Genomic DNA, 27,454 nt, shown 5'->3' on the forward strand with positions numbered 1-27,454 from the left:
ATATCATTAGTGCTTTCAAAGAACTAAACAATGTTTTAGGTTAGAATGACTAATGGAATTAAAAAGTGATACTGATACTCTTTTTTACATTATGAATTTCCTACATAAATATTCAAGTTATTTTAAGAAAGAAATTGAATATGTACAAACTTTTAAAATATAAAAAACAAAATTACTAGAAATCTTTAAATTGTACTACATATACACAAAGATACCACAAACCTCCTCATATCAGAGTACACATGTAAAACTTTCTTACCTCGTCATCTGAGTAGTTGTAGGCAGATGCTACAGCCACCCACATCTTACTGGCTACTGTTGCTGCTTGTTTCATACCAGATTTTAGGACATCTATCTTGGGCCCTGAGAGTAGATTATCCAGCTTTAGCCCTGACAAAGAATTTACTACAGAACCCAATGAGCCATGTGGTGAAGAACGAACCAATGCAGATAAAGGTGAACGATCTTTGTAAGTCCGATAGGGAGTGTGCTGCTTGAAACGACCAGTAAAAGTTTTAGACCTGGACACTGCAGGAGAACTCTTCTCACTTTTAGGATTTTCCTGGGCTGATGGGCTATTATCTAATGGTAGGCTTGATCTTCTCTCTAAAGGGTGCATAAATGTAGTAGTAGTGCCAGATTCTCTGCTTTCCTCTCGGTGCAATTCCATACTAGAAGATTTACTACCCAGGGGACTTTTTAAGTTCATGTAGCTCTCAATTTCATCAGCCAGATTACGTGCAATAACTGGAGAAAACATTTTATCTTCAGAATCAGGAGGCTTTTCTTCTATAGATTCAGTGGCTAAAAGAGACAAAGGATCTAGTCCAGTTTCAACATCCTCCCTTTCAACAGCTTTAGCAACACCATATACACTACTTCTCTTATTCATCAGATCTTTGGATTCTGCTTTCAAGTCTCTGGACTGATTACTGTTACTATCATGTTGTTGATTATCATATGTCATCTTTGTTGTACTAGTTTTAGCTATATTATCATCAACCACAGGCTCTATGAGCTCTTGGCTTTCCTCAAGCATCTCTAGGACAGCAGATGATCTGTGCTCAGAATCCCAACTACTTTCAGAGACACGGGTCCTAGTATCAGATAGGTGACAGCTAACATTCTCGAAACTATGAGTTCTTGCCATATGAAGTGGAGAAGCCTTAGGACATGTCAATGCTGCTGTAAGAATCTTGGCATCTGCTCCCATCATGATAGCCATTTCATTTGAATTCAAATCCAAACTGCTTTTCTTAAGTAGCATTCCTGCTCGACTTTCAGAACTAAAACTACAACTCCTCTCTGGAAAATGCTTTTGTCTTTTTTCTCCTCTATCACCATTCTTCTTGAGATTAGAAACTTCACCAAAGACTGCATCTTCAACTAGATCTTGTGTAGAAAATAGAACATTTGATGTACTACCTAAAAAGGAGAGTAGAGTATTAAAAATAAATCCTTATTTTCCAATATAACATATATAAATGTTTATTGCTTTTCTGATTATTGAAAGTAATATTCTCAGTAAAGGTTAGAAAGAATTAACAAAAGATTCAGAAAATTTAGAAGGCATACAGAAAAAAATACCCTCAAAAAAACCTACTCAACCCTGTCTTCAGAAATAACATTTTAATGTACAACCTGCATTTTAATTCAAATCCAAACTGCTCTTCTTATGTAGCATTCCCGCTCGACTTTCAGAACTAAAACTACAATTCCTCTCTGGAGAATGCTTTTGTCCTTTTTCTTCTCTATCACCATTCTTCCTGGGATTAGAAAATTTACCAAAGACTGAACCTTAAACTGAATCTAGTATGTATGTATGTATGTATGTATGTAAGTGTGTGTGTGTATGTTTGTGTGTCATGTGAGGATATAAGAAGTTGACAGTGTAACTGGAAGAGGGTCCTCAAAAGAATCCACTATGCTGATACCCTTACCTAGGACATTAAAACCTCCTGAGCTGTAAGGAATTTCTGTTGTTTATAGTGTACCCAATAATATAGTATTCTCTTATAGCTGCTCCAACTAACTAGAACACCACCCATTCATATTTAGGATTCTCAATTAATTTTTTTTAAAAAAGTACAACGAAGCCAGGAACACTGGCACACATCTATAATCCTAGCTTCTTGGGAGGCAGAAGGAGGAAAAGAAAAAGTCTGAGGCCAGCTTAGGAAACTCAGTGAGACCCTATCTCAAAATAAAATATAAAAAGGGTTGGGGATGTAGCTCAGTGGTAAAGTGCCCCTGCACTTCAAAATAAATAAACATCATGATGATCTGGAAGCTTTGAGGAAAAAAAAGATGTCTTTGATTTAATCTTTTTAATCTTCCAAAATGGTTTCAGGGTTCTTTTTAATCTTTCAGATTAGTACTAATTGGTAATAATAATCCTGTCAGTTAATCAGAGTTAATAATAAGCATTTAGAGATATTTTTGAAGCTTTTAGGGAAATTAAACCAACCTATTTTATAATTCCAAAATGTATACCCAATTTGAAAACTACTTCCAATATATAAAAAACAGATCTCTGCAAATACTACAGGCTATCTTATTTCTAGGAATTTAGCGGCACATTTTATTTTCAAATTTTAAATGAACTGGACTTCTATACTATCAAAAGCCCCATTACCATCTCTCTCTCTCTCTCTCTCTCTCTCTCTCTCTCTCTCTCTCTCTCGTATCAGGGATTGAATGCACACTAGGCAAGTATTCTACCACTGAACTATATCTCCAGCTATTTTATTTTGAAACAGTCTTGCTAAGTTACCCAGGCTGACCTAGAACTTATATAATAATCTCGTCTCAGCCTTTTGAGTAACTGGAACTACAGCTACCTACCTATATCCTACCTTCCTTTCTTTTGTGTTTATGTAGGGTGTGGGGTGGAGGTGAAAGGTTGAACCCAAAGATGCTTTACACTGGGTTACATCCCTAACACTTTTATTTTAAATTTTATTTTGAGATAGGATCTTACTAGGTTGCCTAGGCTGGCTCTGAACTTTCAAACTGAACCTCCTGACTCAGTCTCCTTCATGACTGGCATTACAGGCAGCACCACTACACTTGGCTCTCCTTTTTTAAAGAAATATATCTTCCTAGATCACAATGTAATACAAAAATAAGATGGGTATAGCAGGAAGAAAAAAACACCAGAAGCCAGACTACTTTCAGTTCAATATCCTGAAAGAAAATAAAAACCTGTTGAAGGAAACCTCTATTCTCCTTTTACATACTCTCTTGTTATCAACAGGCTAGGAAAATGTGATCTGTAGTATTGTTTTTTTTTTTTTTTTTTTTTTTTTTTTGTGTGTGTGTGTGTGCATTTATATGCAGATAACTATTTTCCCAAAAAGCTTTTAGCACTCTCTCTTAAACACTACTGCCCACCAAACAAACAACAACAATAAAAACCCATAATCATTTATACTTGGCATCCCGGTAAATGCAAAAAGAAAACCCTTTTAGTACTCCTACACCAATTTAAAAGACTGAATAAATTAATTTCTCTAAAGTTAATTGTAAATTATCTATTGTATAACTTTAGAGAAGTGAATTGTAGCTACCACTAGGAAAGGGTAAAGGGCACCAGTCAATTTCATTGTCCTTTTAAACCATATACTTAAGTCAGGTACAGTGGCACACACCTGTAATCCCAGCTACTCAGGAGGCTAAGTCTGGAGAATCACAAATTCAAAGCTAGCTTGGATAATTTAGTGAGAACTTGTCTAAAAAAACAAAACAACAACAACAAAACAGGGCTGGGAATGTAGCTTAGTGGTAAAGCGCTTGCCTTTAGTGGTAAAGCTAGCATGAGTGAGGCCCTGGGTTCCCCAACACTGCCCGCCCCCACCACAAAATCATACATTTTTTTAGAACTCAAGTGATGTGAATCGTTTTTCCATTTCCCTTTCAGAAGTGATAAGAATTACCCTGCCATACATAAACCTCCTGGGATTTCATCACATCACTGCCTCTATTGTTAGTGAGTAAAAGAGGCTCTACTGTACACGGTCTACAATGAGAAAGAACAACCAAACTGAGACCAGGCACAAGAAAGGCATTCCAAATAACATATATATTAAATATAGATCTTTTAAAAATTTAAGTATGTCTCCCTTCGTATCCATGGAAGACTGGTTCCATGAATGGCCACCCCTCACAATACTAAAACACCTGGGTGTTCATGTCCCTTATATAAAATGACATAGTACTTGCACATAACTTAAACACATCCTCCCAGTATACTTTAAATCATCTCTGAATTACTTCAAATACCTAACACCATGTAAATAGTTATATGATTTAGTGAATAATAACAAGAAAAAGTCTGTAAGTGTCCAACACAGATGTAATTATTTTCTAACCCTAGATTGGTTAGATGGAGAACATATGGACAGGTATGGCTACTGTTCTTTTTTTTGGGGGGTGGGTGGGGAGATATTGGGGACAAACTCAGGGCCTCATTCATGTTAGGCAAGCACTATACCATGAGTTACAGCCCCAATCCTTCTTTCTTTCCTGCTCCCTGTCTTCCTATTTTACTGTGTTGGCAGGGTTTCACTAAGTTGCTAATAAGACTAGCTTCAAACTTGAAATCCTCCTGCCTCAGTCTGCCAGGTAATTGGGATTACAAGTATGCACTACCATGCCCAGTCCAACTGTACCTTTAAATAACAATATTTTAATATTTTCTTCAGACTGTTTATATGATTTGGGCTCATTTCTGGCTCTTTAGTATGTTCATTATAATTAAGTTGACAATTTAAAATCATCAAAGACATATGTATCTATAGAATATATTCTAAACATTTAATAACCAATATAAGTAACTTACCAGTGCTACTTTTTCTGTTGTTGACATCAAATATACCAGATGAAACTTTCACAATACTGCTGCCCCATGAAGGAGGTTCATTAGGACTCTGAGACTCTGGACTAGGTTGTGAATGTTTTGCCACAATAGCAGACACATCATACACCTCTGAAAATAAGTATTTGGCTGTTATCATTCCTAATATTGCTTATACTGAACAGAAACCTCAGAGATTTACGTGTACGTATATATTTTTTCATCAAGTAAGGGTAAATATATAACTGTTTTATTACTGGTTTACTGTATCTAGCTAACATTAGATTATAAATATCACTAGCACTGACTGAAATAAATGTTTTATTTTAGCATTCAATAATCCTATACTGAGTGTTCCTGAGTGAATCAATTTAAGCCTCTGGTCTTTAATTCTGTTTCTATTACTTGGTAAATATGAGAGGGACTTGCTTCTGGGTAACTCAGGAGAATAAAACAAGAAGCATTATCAAAGAAAGTATAATTCTGTATAAGAGAACAGAAGGAACATCCTGTTACCATAAACCAAAATGTTTCTTTGTGGTCTCACATAATTTTTACAACAAATCATTTCTACCTCAATGAGTCCTGTAAAAACCAATACAACCATGAGGACTATTTTTGCTGTATTAATGAAAAACATTCACATAGCTACTTGAAGGACTTCTGGTGGAAAAGCCTTTTAAAATAAGTACAACACTAGAATACAAGTTTGATGAGTCAAGTTTAGTTCTAATTTTGACACAAAGTAGCCAAGTAACTTTGACAAATGAAAACCTTAGTGGGTTGCACTTTCCTAAAACATTAACAGTAACATACTTAAATTTCAAACCTCAGAGACTATAATAATAATATATAGTATTATCTTATTATTAAATAATACATACTTATTAAGTATTATACTTAATAGTACATAATATCTTGTTAGCTAGACTTTACATTCCTGAAAATGATCACCAAAAATTATTAAATAAAATAAAAAGGGCTAGGGTTGTGGCTCAGTGGTAGAGGACCTGCCTAGCATGTGTGAGGCACTGGGTTCAATCCTCAGCACCACATAAAAAGGAATAAATAAAATAAAGGTATTGCATACATCTATTAACTAAAAAAAAAAAAAATTTAAAAATAAACATCTAATTAACATAGGCATTTTTCCTAAATAAAGTTTATAAATATCAGTACTTAACCTTCTACTTGCATGTTCATTTTAGTTACCAACTCTGGTGATATATGTTCTTCAGGCACATGAATTTCTGCTTCATCCTTTATAAGTTCATCCTTAGACCCATAGCCTTGGTCAGACTGACCACCTATTACAAAGAATGCAAGCTTATAAATGTTTTTGTATATTTATAACCCATTTATAAAATATCAAAAGAAAATTCTGGTCTAGACAACTAAAAGAAAAGGAAGAAAACTGACAAGGCACACAGAACATTTTTTAAAACAATGACAGGAAGCAAATTAACAACAGAAACAAGAATGTCAGAATCTGAAAAATCATTCCATATTTGAAAGTAATGAATCTTAATCTCTTCATCTGGAAATTACAGAGATTTGGACAAGATGTTTTAAAAAGTCTCTTGGAGGGTGTCCATAGAATGTTTCTTTTTTGTAAGAAAGAGAAAAGAATGAAACACATATCATACCTGCTACCTTTTGCAAAAAGAAAAGTAAGAATGATAAATCAGGAAAAAATAAAAATGGTTACCTACAAGGGGTGGGGGAAAAATAGAAAGGGAAAAAATAAACAGGAAGAAACTTCTTTACATAAGGTTTATTATAGTGTTTTTGGAGATGTAATTTATTTGTATATATTCAAAATAAGTAAATCAAAATGGGGAGTAGAGTTTAAAATTGAATGCAAGCAGAAACAAGTGAAAGCATTTGTACTTCAGATGAAATAACCACACTTAATGAGTCAAAGAAGACTAATTTAACTTTTTTTGGGGTAGAGGTGGGTACCAGGGATTGAACTCCATGGCACTTAACCACTGAGCCACATCCCCAGCCCTATTCTGTATTTTATTTAGAGACAGGGTCTCACTGAAGTTGTTTAGCACCTTGCTGTTGCAGAGGCTGGCTTTGAACTTGCAATCCTCCTGCTTCAGCCTCCTGAGCTGCTGGGATTACAGCTGCGCACCACCACACCCTGCTTTAAATTAACTTTAAACACATTATTTTGAATATGTACCCTAAACCCTGGAGTAATAATCAAATAAAAAACAGCTTAAGTTTGTTTTTCACAGGGGATGAGTGTGATAATTCTGAAATTATTTTACATATACTGTAGAATTGAATCAATGAGTAAATGTGATAATGTTTGTTGGAAGATAAGATTTTTACTATGGAAGAAGGCAGATTTTTTTTTTTTAAATGGACTGAAAGAAGGTAAAGAACAATTTTATGAAGTTCATTTAGAATTAAGGTATTTCCAAAGTGTACACACACACACACACACTTTCTAACTCTGTTTGTTAAAAGCATAGAAGCAATATTACCCTGGTGACAGTGGGCATAACCCAGGCTCAGATCCTGGCTTCCAAAATCTATTCCTCATTAAAATGAACCTGGGATCCTTGAAGAAATGGCTGATTCCAAAGTTAAATCAGGGAGGGTACAAAAATAAGCTTGGAACCCCTCCCCCCCTTTTTTTTGGACCAGAAAGGAAAAGCTCAAAAACCATGTTGGGAACATGTCTAAAGGACACAGGAATCAGCTTATGGGCTTCTACTGACAACACTGGGATAACTGCAGATCAAATAGGGACAGTTAGAGACTATAATCCACTGAGTAAAATAGGAATCCATAAGTCCATACTGATAATAAAAAAGAAAAAACAGAGAAGGGAAATTGTTCTGTATACTATATGTCATCTTGTAAATGTGGAAGTAGTGACATCACACTTTGTAACCACTGTACTAAAGATTTTTGTCTTAGGCAAGCATCATCAATTGATGCTAACCTTAAAACTGAGCTAAGAAAGAAGATATTATCACATAGTCTCAAGAGTGTCCCCTCACACATAGCTTATTATCTGCAAGAGGTAAAATATTAACCATAGTCGGACATGATGGCACATGTCTATAATTGTAGCACCTCAGGAGGCTGAGGCAGGAGGATCACAAGTTTGAGGCCTGACTTGGCAACTTAGTGAGACCCTGTCTCAAAAAATGGCTGGGGGCTAGGCACAACAGCATATGCCTGTAATCCCAGCGGTTCTGGAGGTGGAGGCAGGAGGATTTCGAGTTCAAAGCCAGCCTCAGGGGGCTGGGGATGTGGCTCAAGTGGTAGCGCGCTCGCCTGGCATGCATGCGGCCCGGGTTCGATCCTCAGCACCACATACAACAAAGATGTTGTGTCAGCCGAAAAATGAAAAATAAATATTAAAAAATTCTCTCTCTCCCCCGTCTCTCTCTCTCTCTCAATCTCTCTCTTAAAAAAAAAAAAAAAAAAAAAGCCAGCCTCAGCAATTTAATGAGGCACTAAGAAACTCAGTGAGACCTTGTCTCTAAATAAAATACAAAATAAGGGCTGGGGATGTGGCTCGGTGATCAAGTGCCCCTGAGTTCAATCCCCAATACACCTCTACCCCCGCCCCCAAATGGCTGGGGATATATCCCAGTGGTAAAAGTACCCTTGATGTAGGTAATATTTGCCTCTGGGATGCAATAATCTGATAAGGTTACACCACCTTTTTAGTATATATACCCTGGATGCATAACATACCCTAGTAACAAGGAAGTATCAGACAAACCCAAGTTAAAGAACATTCTACAAAATAACCAAAAAGAATTCTTCAAAAAAGTGAAGGTCAGCCAGGCATAGTGGTACATGCCTGTAATTTCAGTTACTTGGGAGGCTGCAGGAGGAGCTTCAGGAAATCAATGAGACCCTGTCTCAAAATAAAAAATAAAAAGTATCTGGCAGTATAGCTCAGTGGTGATAAAGTGACCCTGGGTTCAATCTCCAGTACTGGGGGTTGGAGTAGGGGAAGATTGAAGTTATAATAGATAAAGAAAGCATGAGAAATTGTGCCAGGTTAAAGGAGACTAAAGAGAGGGATTTAAAGTACCACAAAGGACATTAGGAACAATTGATAAAATCAGAATATAAAGTATATAAACTTTTCAATTAGCAATAATCGCACCTTGGATAAACCTCATTGACTACTATACTGCTACTGCACAAAGCTAAGTATATAAACTTTTCTATAAATTTAAAAATTATTTCAAAATAGAGTTTCTGAAGTCTGTTTGGGCTTTAAAGTTCTATAATTTAAAACTGAAACTAAGTCCAGTTACTGAAGAAATCAGTTATGAAGATATCAATGAAAGAGACATAAAATATGCAGTACCTTCCATTTCCTACAACATATTACTATACAACCACTCAGATTTGGATTTGCCATATAACAAAAGAATTAAACTTCTCTAAATACTACTATTTAGAATGGCTAACTTCAGTTGTTTTTTGTTTCTTGGGTTTTTTGGCACTGGGGATCGAACTCAGGGGCACTCAACCGCTGAGCCACATCCCCAGCCCTGTTTTGCACTTTTTATTTAGAGACAGGGTCTCACTGAATTGTTTAGTACCTCGCTGTTGCTGGGGCTGGCTTTGAACTTGCAATCCTCCTGCCTCAATCTCCTGAGCCGCTGGGATTACAGGCATGTGCCACCACACCTGCTTTTCAGTTGTATTTTTATTATTCCGCTCAGAATATCCAGTATAGCAACCTGGTGCCATGAAAAAGGCAAAAGACTGAGAATAGGGTAAATTGATTAAACCCAGATATGCCTCTAGGATCTAAATTCACCAAGGGTACCAAGTAATAAGATTCCAAAAGATAATTCTTAATGAAATGAATAACTTAAGTATCTGTGCTGGAAGATACTAAAAATATCCAATGGCATCACCAGAAGCCTTACAGAAGAAACACATGATCATTGCAAATTCAGTATCTAGGATTCAGTCATTAGAAATGCAGCTAAATTGACCTAGGTGGCACACACCTATAATCCCAGAGACTCAGGAGGCTGAAACAGGAATATCTCAAGTTCAAAGCCAGACTCAGTCATTTATCGAGGCTCTAAACAATTTAGTGAGACCCTATCTCAAAATGAAAACTATAAATAGGGTTGGGGATATGGCTCAGTGGTGAAGAGCCCCTGGGTTCAATCTTTGATATCAAAAAAAAAAAAAAAAAAAAAAAAAACCCTAAAAAGAAATATATGAAAAAAGGCATCCAAAGGTTCTTCCCAAAATATTGGAATCTTTATACCAATTACCTGGAATTATTAGGAGACTATTTTCTGTTAGAAAACTAAATTGCCTTTATAATGAGATAAGCTTAAAAATAAGGAGGATTAAGAGGGGGATATCTTTCATTGTTATTATCATTCCTGGTAAGCTGTTTTATTTACCAAAAAATTATTTGCTTGATTTTTTTTCATTTGTTTTTGTTTTTAAACACACAAAGCCCATTTCTTCCAAAGTATTAGGAAAAAATACAATGGAAATAAAATAAGTTGGCAAAAATTTTTAAAGTCTCATAAAAATTCCTACTTGTTATTTACAAACAGGATTGAAAACTAATAAAGTTAATTATAAACAAGATTGCACCTATAACCTACGTTGAAAAAAATTAAAAGAAGTAGTTATTAGCACAAAAATGCAGCAATCTAGTTTTGTAAAGCATAACCAGCTCAACAACTAGAACAATGAATTAATTAATGCCTATAACAATATTCAACACAATGATGCTATAAACCAACCTCAAAGTAAAAATTACAGCAAAGTACAACATATTTTAAAATAAGATAAATAAAAATAAGTCAGTTTTGCAAGCTGACCATAAATGTTAGTTGGATATTTTCAGGAGAGTCTAAATATGATTACCCTTTTCTGAAGGAGAAAAGCCAAGAAATTGAAAATGGTTTTCCACTTGTAATAAAACTTAAAATACAACAAAATGTCTTTTCCCCCACCCTTGTTTGTCAGCAAAATTTAACCTAATAAATGGGAAATTACCTGAAGTGGTTAACATTCAAGGGCAGAATTAACGCACACGTGTATCCATAGCTTCACGTCATAAAAGTCTGTCTGCACCCCACACCATGACAGCCAAGGACAAATGCAGCACCAAGAAACAGCACAGAGCAAAAAGCAGAGCAACAAAGAGCAGAGAAAAGGAAACTTCAGTCATTGAGACAAGTTTATCAGATGAAGCACAGGAATTAGACTCAGAATTCTTTCTAAAGGAAGGCTTGAGATAATAACCACCACCACCACAACAACAACAACAAAAAAACAACACAAAAAGAAGGATGTGCAACACACACATATCTGCCCAAAGTGCTACTTTGATTACACTTATTTGTAATTTCAGAGGACTGAGGTAATACCCAGAACTATGTACATATAAGTAGGTTCTCAGATTTCTTAAAAATGTCCTTTAAAGTAAACAAAATATGTTATCTCACAGCATGTGACTTATTTTTTTTTCCTTCTTTAACATTCATAATCTCAAAGTTCTAAGATATATTTTCCATTTAATGAAAGTAAAAAAAGATTTGCCAGTTGTGTCATTAACAGTCAAGTTCATTAGCTCACAATGCCTAACATATCATGCACTTTCACAATTTAATAATGAACAAATACAAAGAAAGACAATCCTAGAGCACTCCAAAGTTAATTTTATACTATAGGAAATAGAAGTGCGGAAGTGTAATTTCTTTTCTTATACACTACTTGAAAAGCGTTCATATTGCACAAACTTAAAAGAGGGCAAAACTTTTTGAAAAAGACAATATGATACTAAGTGAAGGGTTAGTAAAATACAGATTCTAGTACCTGTGCTAGAGTGATTATCATTGGAATCAAGCCTGATTAAATCTCTGACGAAGACTGTGTGCTCCCCATTGTTAGCATCATTAGAACTATCCACACTACCGTGGCTCACCGTGTCCCCATCACTTCCACCTGTGGCATTCTGAGGAACTGAAGATAAGGACAATGGAATTCAATAACTCATGTACTGATAATTTCTGAAATTAAATATGAATGACCCACAGTTTATTTATAATCACAGAACACTTTCTAAATTTCTACAGGGGAAAAGGCAAAAATAACTTTGGACTAAGATAATCTGTCTTCCATTGTACATAAAAATATTAACCAGAATTTCATTTGAGTTTTCTACTTCATGTAATTAAAAATCCCTATGCCTATAAAGCTATGGTTCATAATGAAAGTATCTTTCCAATTACATATATTACCTGATATTGAGGATGCCAGGGACTTTTGAATGGTCTTTTTAAGTGGCTGCCTAAATTGTGCCAAGCCACGTACTACATTCCGTACCTTTGTCCATAAGAAAATACCACTGCGAGTACTGCTAGGCCATGGGCTCTCCAAAACTACCTAAAGGTAAAATAAAAGCAAAAATAATGGTCATTAAGAATACTTTATTTAAAAATTACATATATATATATACAAATGTGCATGTTTGTATATGTATAAAATTACACATGCACATGTGCATATATACATATATACAAATTATGTGTATACATACAAACATATGAACACATCATCAACAGATATGTGGAAAACTGCTCAACATCATTAATCAAAGAAATAAACTAAAAATATCACCTCACATGTGTTAAAATGGGTTTTATAATAAAGAAGAAAGAAGTGTTGGTAAATATGTAGAGGAAAGGAAACACTGGTATACTGTTAGAAGCAATGTTATTAGCTATTTCACATAAGAGCTATGTGTATACATTTCATCTGAGTAAATAAGAGAATGACTATTATTCACCATAACAGCAAATTAGTACAGATTATTATGGAAAAGTATGAATATTCCTCAAAAAACTAAAAATAAAACTACCATATGATTCAGTAAACCACTACTGTATTTATATTCAAGGAAATTAAATGAGTATCTCAAAAAGATCTGCACCCCATGTTCACTGTAGCATTATTCATAAAAGCCAAAATACAGAAACAACCTAAGTGTCCATCAACTGTTAAATATGTTAAATGAAATAAAACAGATGCAGAAAGACAAAAGATACTGCAAGACATTGCATGATATCACTTAAACATGGATTCCAGAAAACAGAATAGTAGTTACAGGGATAGGGAGTGGGGACAGTTTAAGACAATGTTGGTCAAAGGATATAAAATTTCAGATAGCAAAAATAAATTCAAAAGATCCATTGTACAACATGGTGGCTACAGTTAATAAGAACATATTATATTTTGAAAATTGGTAAAGAGTAGATTTTAATTGTTCTCACCACAAAAAAAGTAAGTGAAAAAGTGCATAAGTTATTAGCTTGACTGTGTCATTCTACAATGTATACATATTTCAAAACATCATTTTGTATGTCATAAATATATACAATTTTCATTAGTCAATTAAAAGGGAAAATAAAAACTTATGCCCCTAAAATCTCCTGTAGGAGAAATTTTATGAATAATAAGATACAAAATTTCTTTCGTTTAATTTTATTTATTTATATAAGCACTTTACCACTGCCACATCCCAGCCCTTTTTATTTGGAGACAAAGTCTCAATGAGTTGCTTAGGGCCTCACTAAATTGCTGAGGGTGGCCTCCCAAGATACCGAGATAACAGGCATGTGCCACCACGTCCATCAACTTATCATTCTTAAGTATCATATATTGCCTGGTATCAACTCTACTTACCTTATTATAATAACCATAAGTAATGGCATTTGGTTTTATCTTAGCAGTTTTCATTTCAAATAAGACTCTCACTGCTAAAACAGGATGACCCCAAAGTCCACAAAGCTGCATTACTACTCGATAGCACACCTAACAAGAAATAACATCAAACCATTAGGAGGTAGCATATTAGTCCATCTATGGACTTGTAGAGTTTTTTTTTTTTTGAGTGGGGTTGGGGGTGGGGAAGGATAGTGGGGATTGAACTCAGGGGTACTCAATCACTGAACCACATCTCCAGCCCTAATTTATATTTTATTTAGAGACAGGGTCTCACTGAGTATCTCAGTGCCTCACCATTGCTGAGGCTGGCTTTGAACTCTTAATTCTCCTGTCTCAGCCTCCCAAGCTCCTGGCATTACAGGCATGCGCCACTGTGCCCAGTAAGAGATTTTTAAAAAATAAATTTATTCAAATCTTTTCATAAAGTTATTAAGCATTATTTTATCTTTTATATGAATTTGAGCTCTTTCTTTCTTTCTTTCTCTCTCTCTCTCCCTCTCCCTCTCCCCCCGCCCTTTCTTTTTTTCTTCCTTTTTGGTGCCAGGGATTTAACCCAGGGGCACTTAACCACTGAGTCACATTCCTAGCCCTTTTTGTTTTGAGACAGAGTCTTGCTAAGTTTCTTAGGGCCTCATTAAGTTGCTGAGGCTTGCTTCAAATTTGAGATCTTCCTGCCTCAGCCTTCCAAGTTGCTGGGATTGCAGGCAAGTGTCACCACACCCAGCTTGATTTGAGCATCTAAGATAATTATTTTTTAAACCTATTCAATAGCGTTATTAGCTATTTCACATAAGACCTATGTGCATACATCTCATCTGAGTAAATAAGAGAATGACTATTTTTCGCCATAACTTAGCAAGAAGTTATTTCTAAAATCAAATATGATTAAAATAGCTCTCTTCCCCAATCACTATGTATATACTCTATGCCAAAGGGATTAACGACAGCAGCTCCAGGGTGCCCGTTTAGGATTTGTAAAGTCTTGTCTTAAAAATAATGAGAAGAAAATTAGGTACATTCTAATAATATCAACAAAAACTTTTCATTTTAAATTCTGATCTAGTTATAGATTTTTTTTGCCCCCTTTTTTGTGCTGGGGATTGAACCCAGAGGTGCTTAACCACTAAACCATATCCCCAGTCCTTTTTATTTTTACTTTTTTTATTTTGAGGCATGGTCCTGCAAAGTTGTTTAGGACCTTGCTAAATTGTTGAAGATGGCGTTGAATTTGTGATCCTTCTGCCTCAACCTCCCACCATACCTGGCTAGGTAGTTCTTGACAATTAATTATAACAACACTAAAAATAATTTCTAAAGGGAAAAATACCAAAGAAAAAAGCTAAAATAAGTGCCTCCATTTACTTAACTGTTAACTAGATTATATCAGTACCTACCTCTTACAATGATTTTGAGGCTTAAGAAAGATGCATAAAAATGTCTTTTTTTATTATTCGTTGTTCAAAACATTACAGAGCTCTTGACATATCATATTTCATACATTAGATTCAAGTGGGTTATGAACTCCCATTTTTAACCCAAATACAGAATGCAGAATCACATCGGTTAAACATCCACATTTTTACATAATGCCATATTAGTGACTGTTGTATTCTGCTACCTTTCCTATCCCCTACTATCCACCCTCCACTCCCCTCCCATCTTTTCTCTCTACCCCATCTACTGTAATTCATTTCTCTCCTTGTTTATTTTCCCATTCCCCTCACAACCTCTTATATATAATTTTGTATAACAATGAGGGTCTCCTTCCATTTCCATGCATTTTCCCTTTTCTCTCCCTTTTCCCTCCCACCTCATGTCTCTGTTTAATGTTAATCTTATCCTCCTGCTCTTCCTCCCTGCTCTGTTCTTAGTTGCTCTCATTATATCAAAGAAGACATTTGGCACTTGATTTTTAGGGATTGGCTAGCTTCACTCAGCATAATCTGCTCTAGTGTCATCCATTTCCCTGCAAATTCCATGATTTTGTCATTTTTTGGTGCTGCGTAATACTCCAAGGTGTATAAATGCCACATTTTTTTACCCATTCATCTATTGAAGGGCATCTGGGTTGGTTTCACAGTCTAGCAATTGTGAACTGTGCTGCTATGAACATCGATGTGGCAGTATCTCTGTAGTACGCTCTTTTAAGGTCTTCAGGGAATAGTCCGAGAAGGGGAATAGCTGGGTCAAATGGTGGTTCCATTGCCAGCTTTCCCAGGAATCTCCATACTGCTTTCCAAATTGGTCGCAGTTCAATTTGCAGTCCCACCAGCAATGTACAAGAGTACCCTTTTCCCCACATCCTCGCCAGCACTTGTTGTTGTTTGACTTCCTAATGGCTGCCAATCTTACTGGAGTGAGATGGTATCTTAGGGTGGTTTTGATTTGCATTTCTCTGACTGCTAGAGATAGTGAGCATTTTTTCATGTACTTGTTGATTGATTGTATGTCCTCCTCTGAGAAGTGTCTGTTCAGGTCCTTGGCCCATTTGTTGATTGGGTTATTTGTTAACTTATTGTCTAATTTTTTGAGTTCTTTGTATACTCTGAATATTAGGGCTCTACAAGAAATGCCGTTGGGATTTTGATTGGCATTGCATTGAACCTATAGAGAACTTATGGTAATATCGCCATTTTGATGATGTTAGTTCTGCCTATCCATGAACAGGGTATATTTTTCCATCTTCTAAGATCTTCTTCTATTTCTCTCTTTAGGGTTCTGTAGTTTTCATTGTATAAATCTTTCACCTCTTTTGTTAGGTTGATTCCCAAGTATTTTATTAATTTTTTTTTGAGGATATTGTGAATGGGGTGGTTTTCCTCATTTCCAGTTCAGAAGATTTGTTGCTGATATACAGGAATGCCTTTGATTTATGCATTTTACATCCTGCCACTTTGCTGAATTCGTTTATTAGCTCTAGTAGTTTCTTTGTAGACCCTTTTGGGTCTTCTAGGTATAAAATCATATCATCCGCAAATAGTGAACATAAAGGGATGCTGTACTTTGTTGAATGGTTTTTCTGTGACTATAGAGATGATCATATGGTTCTTATCTTTAAGTCTATTGATGTGGTGAATAACATTTATTGATTTCCGTATATTGAACCATCCTTGCATCCCAGGGTTGAATCCTACTTGATCATGGTGCACAATTTTTTTGATGTGTTTTTGTATCCGATTCGCCAGAATTTTATTGAGGATTTTTGCATCTAGGTTCATTAGAGATATTGGACTGTAGTTTTCTTTCTTTGAGGTGTCTTTGTCTGGTTTTGGAATCAGGATGATGTTGGCCTCATAGAATGAATTTGGAAGAGCTCCCTCTTTTTCTATTTCCTGAAATAACTTGAAAAGTATTGGTTTTAATTCTTCTTTAAAGGTTTTGTAAAACTCCGCTGTATACCCATCCAGTCCTGGGCTTTTCTTGGTTGGTAGTCTTTTGATTGCTTCTTCTATTTCATCCATTGATATTGGTCTGTTCAAATTGTGTGTATCCTCCTGACTCAGTCTGGGCAAATCATATGACTTAAGAAATTTATTGATGTCTTCACTATCTTCTATTTTATTGGAATATAGGTTTTCAAAATAATTTCTAATTGTCTTCTGTATTTCTGTAGCATCTGTTGTGATATTGCCTTTTACATCTCGTATGTTAGTAATTTGAGTTCTCTCTCTTCTTCTCTTCGTTAGCATGGCTAAGGGTCTTTCGATCTTATTTATTTTTTCGAAGAACCAACTTTTAGTTTTGTTAATTTTTTCAATAGTTTCTTTTGTTTCAATTTCGTTGATTTCCGCTCTGATTTTAATTATTTCTTGCCTTCTACTACATTTGCTGTTGTTTTGCTCTTGCTTTTCTAGGGCTTTGAGATAAAGTGTGAGCTCATTTATTTGTTGGTTTTTTCTTTTTTTGAGGAATGACCTCCAGGCGATGAATTTCCCTCTTAAAACTGCTTTCACTGTGTCCCATAGATTCCGATATGTTGTGTCTGTATTTTCATTTATCTCTAAGAATTTTTTGATTTCCTCCTTTATGTCTTCTGTAACCCATTGATCATTCAGTAACATACTGTTCATTTTCCATGTGATGTAGGATTTTTCCTTCCTTCTTCTATCATTGATTTCCAGTTTCATTCCATTATGATCAGATAAAATGCATGGTATTATCTCCACCCCTTTATATTTACTGAGGGTTGCCCTATGGCATAATATATGGTCTATTTTTGAGAAGGATCCATGTGCTGCTGAGAAAAAAGTATATCCACTTGATGATGGTTGATATATTCTATATATATCAGTTAAGTCTAGGTTATTGATTGTGATATTGAGTTCTACAGTTTCTTTATTCAACTTTTGTTTGGAGGATCTGTCCAATGATGAGAGAGGTGTGTTGAAGTCACCCATAATTATTGTGTTGTGGTCTATTTGATTCTTGAACTTGAGGAGAATTTGTTTTATGAATGTCGCAGCACCATTATTTGGTGCATAAATATTGATAATTGTTATGTCTTGTTGGTGAATGGTTCCTTTTAACAGTATATAATGTCCTTCCTTATCCCTTTTGATTAACTTAGTCTTGAAGTCGATTTTATTCGATATGATGGCCACCCCTGCTTGCTTATGAGGACCATGTGCGTGGTATATTTTTTCCCAACCTTTCACCTTCAGCCTGTGTATGTCTTTTCCAATCAGATGTGTCTCCTGGAGGCAGCATATTGTTGGATTTGTTTTTTTAATCCATGTTACCAGCCTATGTCGCTTTATTGGAGAGTTTAAGCCATTAACCTTTAGAGTTACTATTGATATATGGTTTGTACTTCCAGCCATGTTTGATTATTTATCTTTTTATTTTTTTTTAATTTAGTTTGTTTCTCCATGATTAGCTTTCCCCTGCCCTCTGTCTTTACCGAGGCACTTACCTCTGATGGTTTTGGTTATTGTTTTTCATTTCTTCCTTGTGTAGTATTTTGCTCAAGATGCTTTGCAATGCTGGTTTTATGGCTGCAAATTCTTTTAACTTTTGTTTATCATGAAAGATTTTTATTTCGTTGTCGTACCTGAAGCTTAATTTTGCTGGATACAGAATTCTAGGTTGGCATCCATTGTCTTTCAGCGTTTGAAATACGTTGTTCCAGAATCTTCTCGCTTTCAGCGTCTTTGATGAAAAATCCATTGTTAACCTTATTGATTTACCCCTGAATGTAATCTGCCTCCTTTCTCTTGTAGCTTTTAATATTTTCTCTTTGTTCTGTATATTGGCTATCTTCATTACAATGTGTCTTGGCGTTGGTCTACTGTGATTTTGTATGCTCAGTGTCCTGTATGCGTCTACAATTTGTATATCCGTTTCCTTTTTTATTTCTGGAAAGTTTTCTGTAATTATTTCATTCAGCAGGTTACTCATTCCCTTGGTTTGAATCTCTATACCTTCCTCTATCCCGATGACTCTTAAGTTTGGTTTTTTTTATGTTATCCCATATCTCTTGGATGTTTTTCTCATGATTTTTTACCAGCCTTTCTGAGTTGGCTAGACTCTTTTCAAGATGATATATTTTGTCTTCATTATCTGACGTTCTGGCTTCTACTTGCTCCACTCTGTTAGTGATACTCTCATTTGAGTTTTTAATTTGGTTTATAGTTTCCTTCATTTCTAGAATTATTGTTTGATTTTTTTTATAATCTCTATCTCCTGATAAAGATGCTTAACTACTTCTTTTATATGTTTATGTAATTCATTTTCGATGTGTTCTTTCACAGTTTGAATTTGCTGTCTCATATCCTCTTTAAGGTTCCATTCCATCTGTCTAAGGTATTCCTTGAGTTCTATTTATGACCATTTTTCTGATCACTCTAGGTCCTCCTGAATATTTAGGCTGTCCTGCATTGTTTGTACTCCTTTTCTTCCTTGCATTGTTTGTACTCCTTTTCTTCCTTGCTTTTTCATGCTGCTCATGTTACTTCTTGTTCTGTTTGACTGCTGAGTTACTGTTTACTCCTGTCGCTGCTGGTTTCAATGAAGTTATCTCCTCCGCTGCATTCTGGTGATGTCAGTTCTCTGCCATGGTGGTATCCCATGCAAATGGCGACAGTTCGATTCCCTTTGCTGGGTGACCAATGCAACGGGTGGGTCCTGACTGGCTCTCCCAAGCCCCATTTCAATCCTGTGGCCACTGCCTATGAAGGCTCGGTTGGCATTTACCTCCGTAGGTGCAGAAGGGCCGACTAGTTGTTTCAGCGGGATTGTTTAGTGCTGAGTCACAGCAGTTTGTCTGCAAGAAGCAGGCGAACAGGAGCTTGAATTCAGCCGATCCGGGCTCGGTGTGTGTTCTGAGAGGCCCAGACTGTTCGCCCCAGATCCACGTCAGCTCAGCATTGCCTAGTGATCCTGAGCAATCAGCATTTAGATGGTTTACAACTCCCTATGCCCGCGCAGCTGAAGAGGTCAGAGACTTGATCTCTCCGCGCCCGCCGCCATGTTGGATCTGTTCAAAGGAAGATCCGCACTGACAGCCATGCCTGAAAGAATCATCAAAGCTTGCCATCGGAGAAAATGCCCCCATAAAAATGTCTAGCTGTCATTCATTGAATGCATTTTCTGAGCCAGCCCTATATCAATCAATTTAACCTTCAAATCAACCTTACAAAGAAGCTAGTAACTATGATTATCCTATCAGTGGTTTTCCAGGGGGCAATTCTGTTCTATAGGGGCCAACTGGCAATGAGACTTTTTGATTGTTATAACTTGTGAAAGAGAGAGGGGGGTGATACTGGCATCTAGTGGGTAAGGACCAGGGATGCTGCCAAACGTCATATAATACACAGGACAGCCCCCAACCCCCACAAAAATAAATAAATAAATAAATATGTGGGCCAAAATGCTAACAGAACCAAAGTTGAAAAACTAGGAGCTACATTTTCAGATGAATAATCTGAAACACAAACAGATTACGTAACTCATCTTAGGACAATGGTCTTAAGAGAACTACTTGCAAAAAGCCTATGTCCTGTATATTCCCTAAAAAAGTTATTTTAAAAATCAAATGAAATCAATATTATTTTCTATTCATCAAGGATAATCAGGCCCAAGTAGGAGGTCTTAACTTCATTCCAAAGCAGTAATTTTTAATAAATATATTTTAAAATAAATAATGAGTACTAGCTTTATGAAACAAAGTAATATTACCTTTCCTGCCTAATAAATCCTGAGCATACTTTAAAGCAACTAAAAACTAAATTTTCTTAACAGTATAAAAATTAAAATTTTCTTTTAAACATTATTAAATGTTATATTTACCTCATCCAGTGGATCCACATCTGTTTTTCTCATCTTGATAAGTATATCATATGCCTGTTGAAGTGCTCTGACCTTAGGATGAGAAACTCTGACATAGGCTGGGAGACAAATGAACCATAAACTGTAACAATGACTGAACAGACACTTGGCCCACTGTGGTGGATTTGTATAACATCTCCTTGCCAATTTATGAGCTGTTTTAATCTCCTAGAAAGAGAAAAAATAAATTACAGTGTTTATTAAAATCCATTAGGGTTGGGGGGCTGAGAAGGCAAAGGGAAAGAAATTTTTAATGTTAAATTTGACCCCCAAATCAAGTTATTATTTCTTAGTTTTATTTTTATGAATGACTTCGTATTTAGTGTCATGTGGCTCCTTGAGCAATCTGCAAGTATATTTGCTTGCAAGCACATCTTCTAACAGACTAGATATTCCTTAGAAAAAGAAAAAAAGCACTCTAAGATGCTGTTCATTTTTAATGAGAAAAGATAGAACTAAAACAATACTATTCCTTCTCTGGACTGTTAATTCTCTCCCTGACCAGTTCCCTTTAAAGTGTTATTCTTTTGTAGTCAACAAAGTCTGAGAAATATCACAGATCTTCCTAACAGTTTGATAGCCATACTTACTATTTCTGATTTTTATTCTGACTTAGGTAGATTAGAGATCAAAGATTTGGGAGACTATCCAGGAATCAGTAAAACCTGAACTAAGAATACTAAGAATGTTATTCTGAAATTTTCCATGTTTTGAAGAATCTCAAAATGAGTGGTAGAGTGCTTATCTTGCACATGTGAGGCACTGGGTTCAATTCTCAGCACCACATATAAATAAATAAAGATATTGTGTTCATCTACAATTAAGAAAATATTTTTTAAAAATGTTAGTGTAGAGATTAGGTATTAAAATCACTTGCTGGTAATTTATAAAATTACACACTGTGGGAAACTACAGAGCCTTTAGATTTGCCAGGATGTCACTGCATGCCTTGCGCTAAAGATTCTTTCTGTTGGGATGTGTTCTAAATAAAAATGATACTCTTATGTTCATTTTCCTTTTGGACTGTATCTCCATGAGACTTGAAGATACAGCTGAAAATTCATGCCCTTGTTTATCTAAGGTATTAACAGTCCTTTTCCAGGTAGCTTAAAACATCTGCTGAAGTTAAGAATTAGAAACCAAAATTACCCAATTTTAGAAAGCTGCCTTCATTAACCTGGTGACAATAAAAAATTGTAATTTTTGTTTCCCTCAGAAAATACTGAAAGAAACATCAACTTTATAAAATTAAGGAACACCTCAAAGATTTGGGAGACTATCCAGGAATTAAAACCTAAACTAAGAATGTTATTTTAAATTTTCCATGTTTTGAAAAAAATCTCAAAATGTCCTGTACATAAAAAGGACATTTAATTTTAATTCATACCTAAACACAGTTTAATTCTCACATTGAGCAGTAAAGAAAAATATCTGGATTGTCCTTTAGAATGTACTATCTGGTATATTGTACATTTATATTAGCTACTAGGGAAATGAAAATCAAAACTACATAAATAAACCATTTCATATCCACTAGATGACTATAATCAAAAACATAATAACAAGAAATAAGAAGGACACTGTGAAACTGGATCACTATTCATACACTATTGGTGGGAATGTAAAGTGGCTCTGTCACTTTGAAGAACAACCTAACACTCCCTCAAATGGTTAAACCTGAAGTTACAATATGACATAGCAATTCTACTCCCAGATACATACCCAAGAGAAACAAAAGCATGCATCCACACAAACACTTGTACATAAATGTTCATAGCAGCAATATTCATGAATAGCCAAAAAGTAGGAATCACCTATGTATCCTAGAACAGGTAAATAAATGTGAAATGTCCTTAAGTGGAATATTATTCAGCAAGAAATAAAGTACTGGGGCTGGGATTGTGGTTCAGTGGTAAAGCACTTGCCTCGTATGGGTGATGCACTGAGTTCAATCCTCAGCACATATAAAAATAAATAAAATAAAGGTATTTATCCATCTACAATTAAAAAAAAAAAGTAAGAAAAAAATGAACTATTGGTACATGTTATAAAATGGATGAACCGTAAAAACATTAGTAATTGAAAGAAGCCAACCACAGCAGGCGAGGCAATGCACGCCTGTAATTCCAGGGACTTGGGAGGCTGAGGCAGGAGGATCCCAAGTTCAAGACTAGCCTCAGCAACTTAGTGAAACCCTATCTCAAAATGAAAAATAAAAAGGGCTGGGGATGTGGCTCAGTGGTTAAGTGCCTCTGGGTTAACCCACAGTACCTCCCACCAAAAAGAAAGAAAGAAAGACGCCAATCACAAAGGAACACATATTGTACAATTCTATTTATATGAAATGCCTACAATAGACAAATCTTTGGAGATTAGTGGTTGCCCAGGGAGGGAGAGGATGCAAGTTTGCTTCCTGGGGTGATGAAAATGGTCTGAAATTGTTGTGATAGTTGTACAACCCCATGTACATGCAAAACAAACAAACAAACAAAAAAACACCACTGAGTTGTATGCTTAAGAATGAGTGAGTTGTATGATATGTGAGTTATATTGATAAAAAAAAAATTTTTTTAAGTATATTTAGATCCCAAGGATTCCTTTAAAGCATAAACATGTGCATTCAAAAACTTTAGCCTCAATAATGGAAAGAAGCTTGTAACAAATCTAGTTAAATTCAGTGACAACCATAGTAGGTCTTCAAATGGTTGTCTTGGGTGTTAATTGTATACTAGAAGCTGCATATCACATATACATATTTCACACTTTAAATTGATATGTATTATAAAGAATTTCTGACCTGTTTAGTTCTTTTAGCCATGAGAGCTGGACTGTTTGTAATGCTATTCCCAGTAGGGTGTCTACTAAAACAAAGTTTCAACTCCTGTGGTCTGTCAAAAAGTTTAAGGTCCAGTCTTGGAAAATATTTGTAACTAAAATAAAAAACAAAAATAGAACTGCTAATTTAAAATACATAAACTCTTCATAGTATTCCAGTAGGTAAATATTTCTAAACCTCCAATAGCACCCAGTATTGGTCCTTCAAATCCTTATATGAAGAAATTTTTCTTCCAAAAATATACAATATAGCTATAAGATACATGAATTGCCTACATGGAAACTCTGGCTCTTCCCCACCTGATTAGTTATTTTTGACCAATCCCTTAAAAAAAGAAATCCCTGACACCTTACTTAACAGAGGAATTAATAACTCCTTCAACAGAATCTGTTTGATAATTTATATTAAAAGTAATATTTAGTATACTTTGTAACCATTAGGTTTTTCTTCATAAGATTACTTTGCATTGGTATTTAAAAGAAAAAAATTTCACACTACTTTTATTTTAGGAATGTACTATAATTTGACAAATTCCTCCCTGTTGGACATTATTAGCTAATTTCTAAATTTCTGCCATTAAATTTTTATATGCATTACCTTTATGATAATTTTATTTAATTTCTTAGGATGAATACCCAATAGTAGTTTTCTAGGTCAATGTTTATCAAAAGATGTAAGATTATTATGATCATTGTCAAATTATTTCCAGAGATTGTAACTTAACATATACAGTAATTACAACATAATGTATCCTCAGTCAGGTAAATTAAAAATGCTTCTTCCTACCAATTTGGTTTTCATTTCTTATTCTAGAAACGTGGAACATATTTTCAAATTAATGATTTTGGAATTCTTCTTAGAAATTGTCTAATTTTCTTCTAGGAAATACTGACTTTCCCTTTTGATTTTACCTTGTGTGTAAATAATAAGAATTCTAACTTATAGAAGTTAAGCCAAAATAAAAAAGAATTCTATAACATGAAATTAAAATAGTATTTAATTAAGTCACACAATTCCAGATATATACTCTTTATTCTCATGTAGTCCTGCTGTGATTATGTATTAAGTTCATATTTGAGGAAGGTACATTTTATACTTTCCCTTATAAGAATTCCTTTAGGAATGCAGCCTAAGAAAATAACTGCATATGTCCACAAAGATAGGGACAGCAAAGAATTACAAACAAGTACAAAAGAAACTAGTTAAATAAGTCATAATAACTGTATACAATGTGATCATTAAAAATGATAAGGCACAAAAAATTTAATGGCTTGGAAACGTGTTTGGACTCTTAAAGGCAAACACAGGTTACAAAGATTATGTACAAGATGAACTCGTAACATACAATGCATACACACATACACAGTTTCTAATACATGTAAGTATTGGTGCTAAAATGATCTATTATGTTTTCAATTTGATTTTATAAGTTTATTAAACTATGTATTATTATGATCATAAAAATTTTAAAAAACAAATACATTCTAATATCTTAAAAGGTTCACATTCAAATCCTATTCTTCGGGTTTATTTTAACAAAGAATGACTCCAATTCTTTAAGTTTTCTCTATCTTACTAATCATACGATTTTCAAGTTATTTACATTAGCAATAGACCTCCTGAAGAAAGTGGGAACCTAACAAAAAGTTAAATTTTTTTCTTCTTCAGAACTGAAATTTTTAAAGATTATTATAGTTAAACATTTAGGTGAATAATGATCAACACCTGGCTTCTCTTCAAACAAGGCCATCCAATTCTTAAACTATATGATACTCATCTCTATTAGGTCAGTGAATATTAAAAACAACAATTACAAATTACTAATATACATATCTAATAATACTGATAAGAAGTTGAAACAAACTATTCAAGCAGTGCCCAAGAAGTTCTTTAAATTTCTTTTTTCTACCTGTACTTTGGTGAGAGGTCCTTTCCATCATCAGGAGGTGGCTCAGGTGGCATTATTAATACAGTATGCTCACTTTTCTGTGAATCATCTAATTCTATTAATTTGGTATCTTCTGCTAAGTCAAAATCAACCTGAAAATAATTATTTTCTCCAATTAATTTGTATATAAGCAAGATCTAATTCTGAACTTTCAACACTTAAGGAAAAAATACCTTTTCTGTTTTCTCTGTGCCTTTATCAGGAAACAACTAGAAAAGGAGAAAAGAGATTTATAGCAAAAATGTCCACTGTGGATTTAATAAATTATTATCTTAAATCCTGACTTGAAAAAGAAAAAAAAAATCATTTTTTGTTCCCCCAGTACTAGGCAAATACACAATATTTTACAATATATTTTTTAGATCCTAAACTTTTTGGCTAAAGCATAATATTTGTCTTGTGGCTAGCAACATAAAAACAATCTATTTTGATTAGTTCTTTCATAACCCTTATTCACATACAAAACATAACCAAACACAAAGAAAATCTGGCCTCTCAGAAAAATAAGTTATTAATAAAGACCTACATTATCCAAGTTTCCTACCTAACTGGAAAATGCTGGAATATCAATGTTATAAATAAAAAGAAAGGTTCAACAGTTTTAATCATATTCCTAGAGTTACAGGTCTCATTGATAGAATGGGAGAAAATGATTCAAGTGTCGTGTAAGGCATCAATCACTCAGGTCCCATAAAAATTAAAGTGTCATAGTATTCTATGTTTTATGGATATAACTTCAAATTTTATAAAACCTATAGTTAATAATCAGCACCCAAAATCTACTTAGCAAAAGCAGAATCCCTATTAAATATTAAAAAATATATCAGGCACAATAGCACATGCCTGTAATCCCAGTGGATCGGGAGGCTGAGGAAGGAGGATCTCGAGTTCAAAGACAGCCTCAGCAATTTAGCAAGGTGCTAAGCAACTTAGCAAAATTCTGTCTATAAATAAAAATACAAAAAAGGGTTGGGAATGTGACTTAATGTGGTTAAGTGCCCCTGAGTTTAATCCCTGGTACAAAAAAAAATAGAAAACATATATATAAAGAAGCCATCACTGTTAAAAAATTAAACTTCTTTAGGTTGAATAAACAAAGCTGTAAATTTTAACATACTTCCCAATATACTTCATTAGGATAAAAGAAGAATTAGCAAAAGTATTTGAAAAGGCATTAAAACAACACAACACAGGAACATCCATTACCTATAACTAAATTTTTAATTAAAAAAAAAAAACTAAATCATATCCTATTTATTTAAATAAAAATATGGTAACAAGACTTGAGAGTTTCAAGAAAATGTTCTTATAACTTATTAGTTACAAATCCAAAGAGGGATTCAAAGAAAAAAATTAACTATACAATAGAAACTAGATACCACAAAAGAAAATGACTCTCAATATGAAGTCTGGAATCAATTAATCAATATTTTCCTAGAATCAATCAATCAATACTTTCCCCCTCCATCTCTCTCTCTCTCTCTCTCTCTCTCTCTCTCTCACACACACACACACACACACACACAAATTATTATCTTAAATCCTGATTTGAACAAGAAAAATAATCATCTTTTTGTTCCCTAGTACTAGGCAAATACACAATATTTTACAATATATTTTATAGATCCTAAACACACACATTGACTGTATTGTCTTCCTCAAGATACGGAGAATCAATAATAACGATGATTACACAGTAAAGCCAAACTTTTTTCATAGGATTGGTATG

At 34.6% G+C, this 27,454-nt stretch overlaps 1 protein-coding gene and 1 pseudogene across 4 annotated transcripts in view; both read right to left on the minus strand.

Moving 5' to 3' along the window:
• Positions 1-27,454, minus strand: part of Dennd4c (DENN domain containing 4C) — a 113,958-nt gene that overhangs the window by 24,124 nt on the left and 62,380 nt on the right. The window contains exons 14-23 of one of the 4 annotated variants that reach the window (XM_076845938.1): positions 25,899-25,934; positions 25,687-25,817; positions 23,739-23,871; positions 20,903-21,109; positions 13,574-13,702; positions 12,130-12,274; positions 11,705-11,851; positions 6,040-6,162; positions 4,841-4,987; positions 260-1,425 (exon numbers count right to left, since the gene is read on the minus strand). In XM_076845938.1, the coding sequence (XP_076702053.1) occupies positions 260-1,425; positions 4,841-4,987; positions 6,040-6,162; positions 11,705-11,851; positions 12,130-12,274; positions 13,574-13,702; positions 20,903-21,109; positions 23,739-23,871; positions 25,687-25,817; positions 25,899-25,934 (2,364 nt within the window). The remainder of the gene's footprint in view (positions 1-259; positions 1,426-4,840; positions 4,988-6,039; positions 6,163-11,704; positions 11,852-12,129; positions 12,275-13,573; positions 13,703-20,902; positions 21,110-23,738; positions 23,872-25,686; positions 25,818-25,898; positions 25,935-27,454) is intronic. The other 3 variants (XM_076845939.1, XM_076845940.1, XM_076845941.1) reach the window with 3 other exon arrangements.
• On the minus strand, positions 8,968-9,047 carry LOC143393317 (U4 spliceosomal RNA; annotated as a pseudogene).

The sequence above is a fragment of the Callospermophilus lateralis genome, chromosome 2 (genome assembly GCF_048772815.1).
Source record: "Callospermophilus lateralis isolate mCalLat2 chromosome 2, mCalLat2.hap1, whole genome shotgun sequence".
NCBI lineage: Eukaryota > Metazoa > Chordata > Mammalia > Rodentia > Sciuridae > Callospermophilus > Callospermophilus lateralis.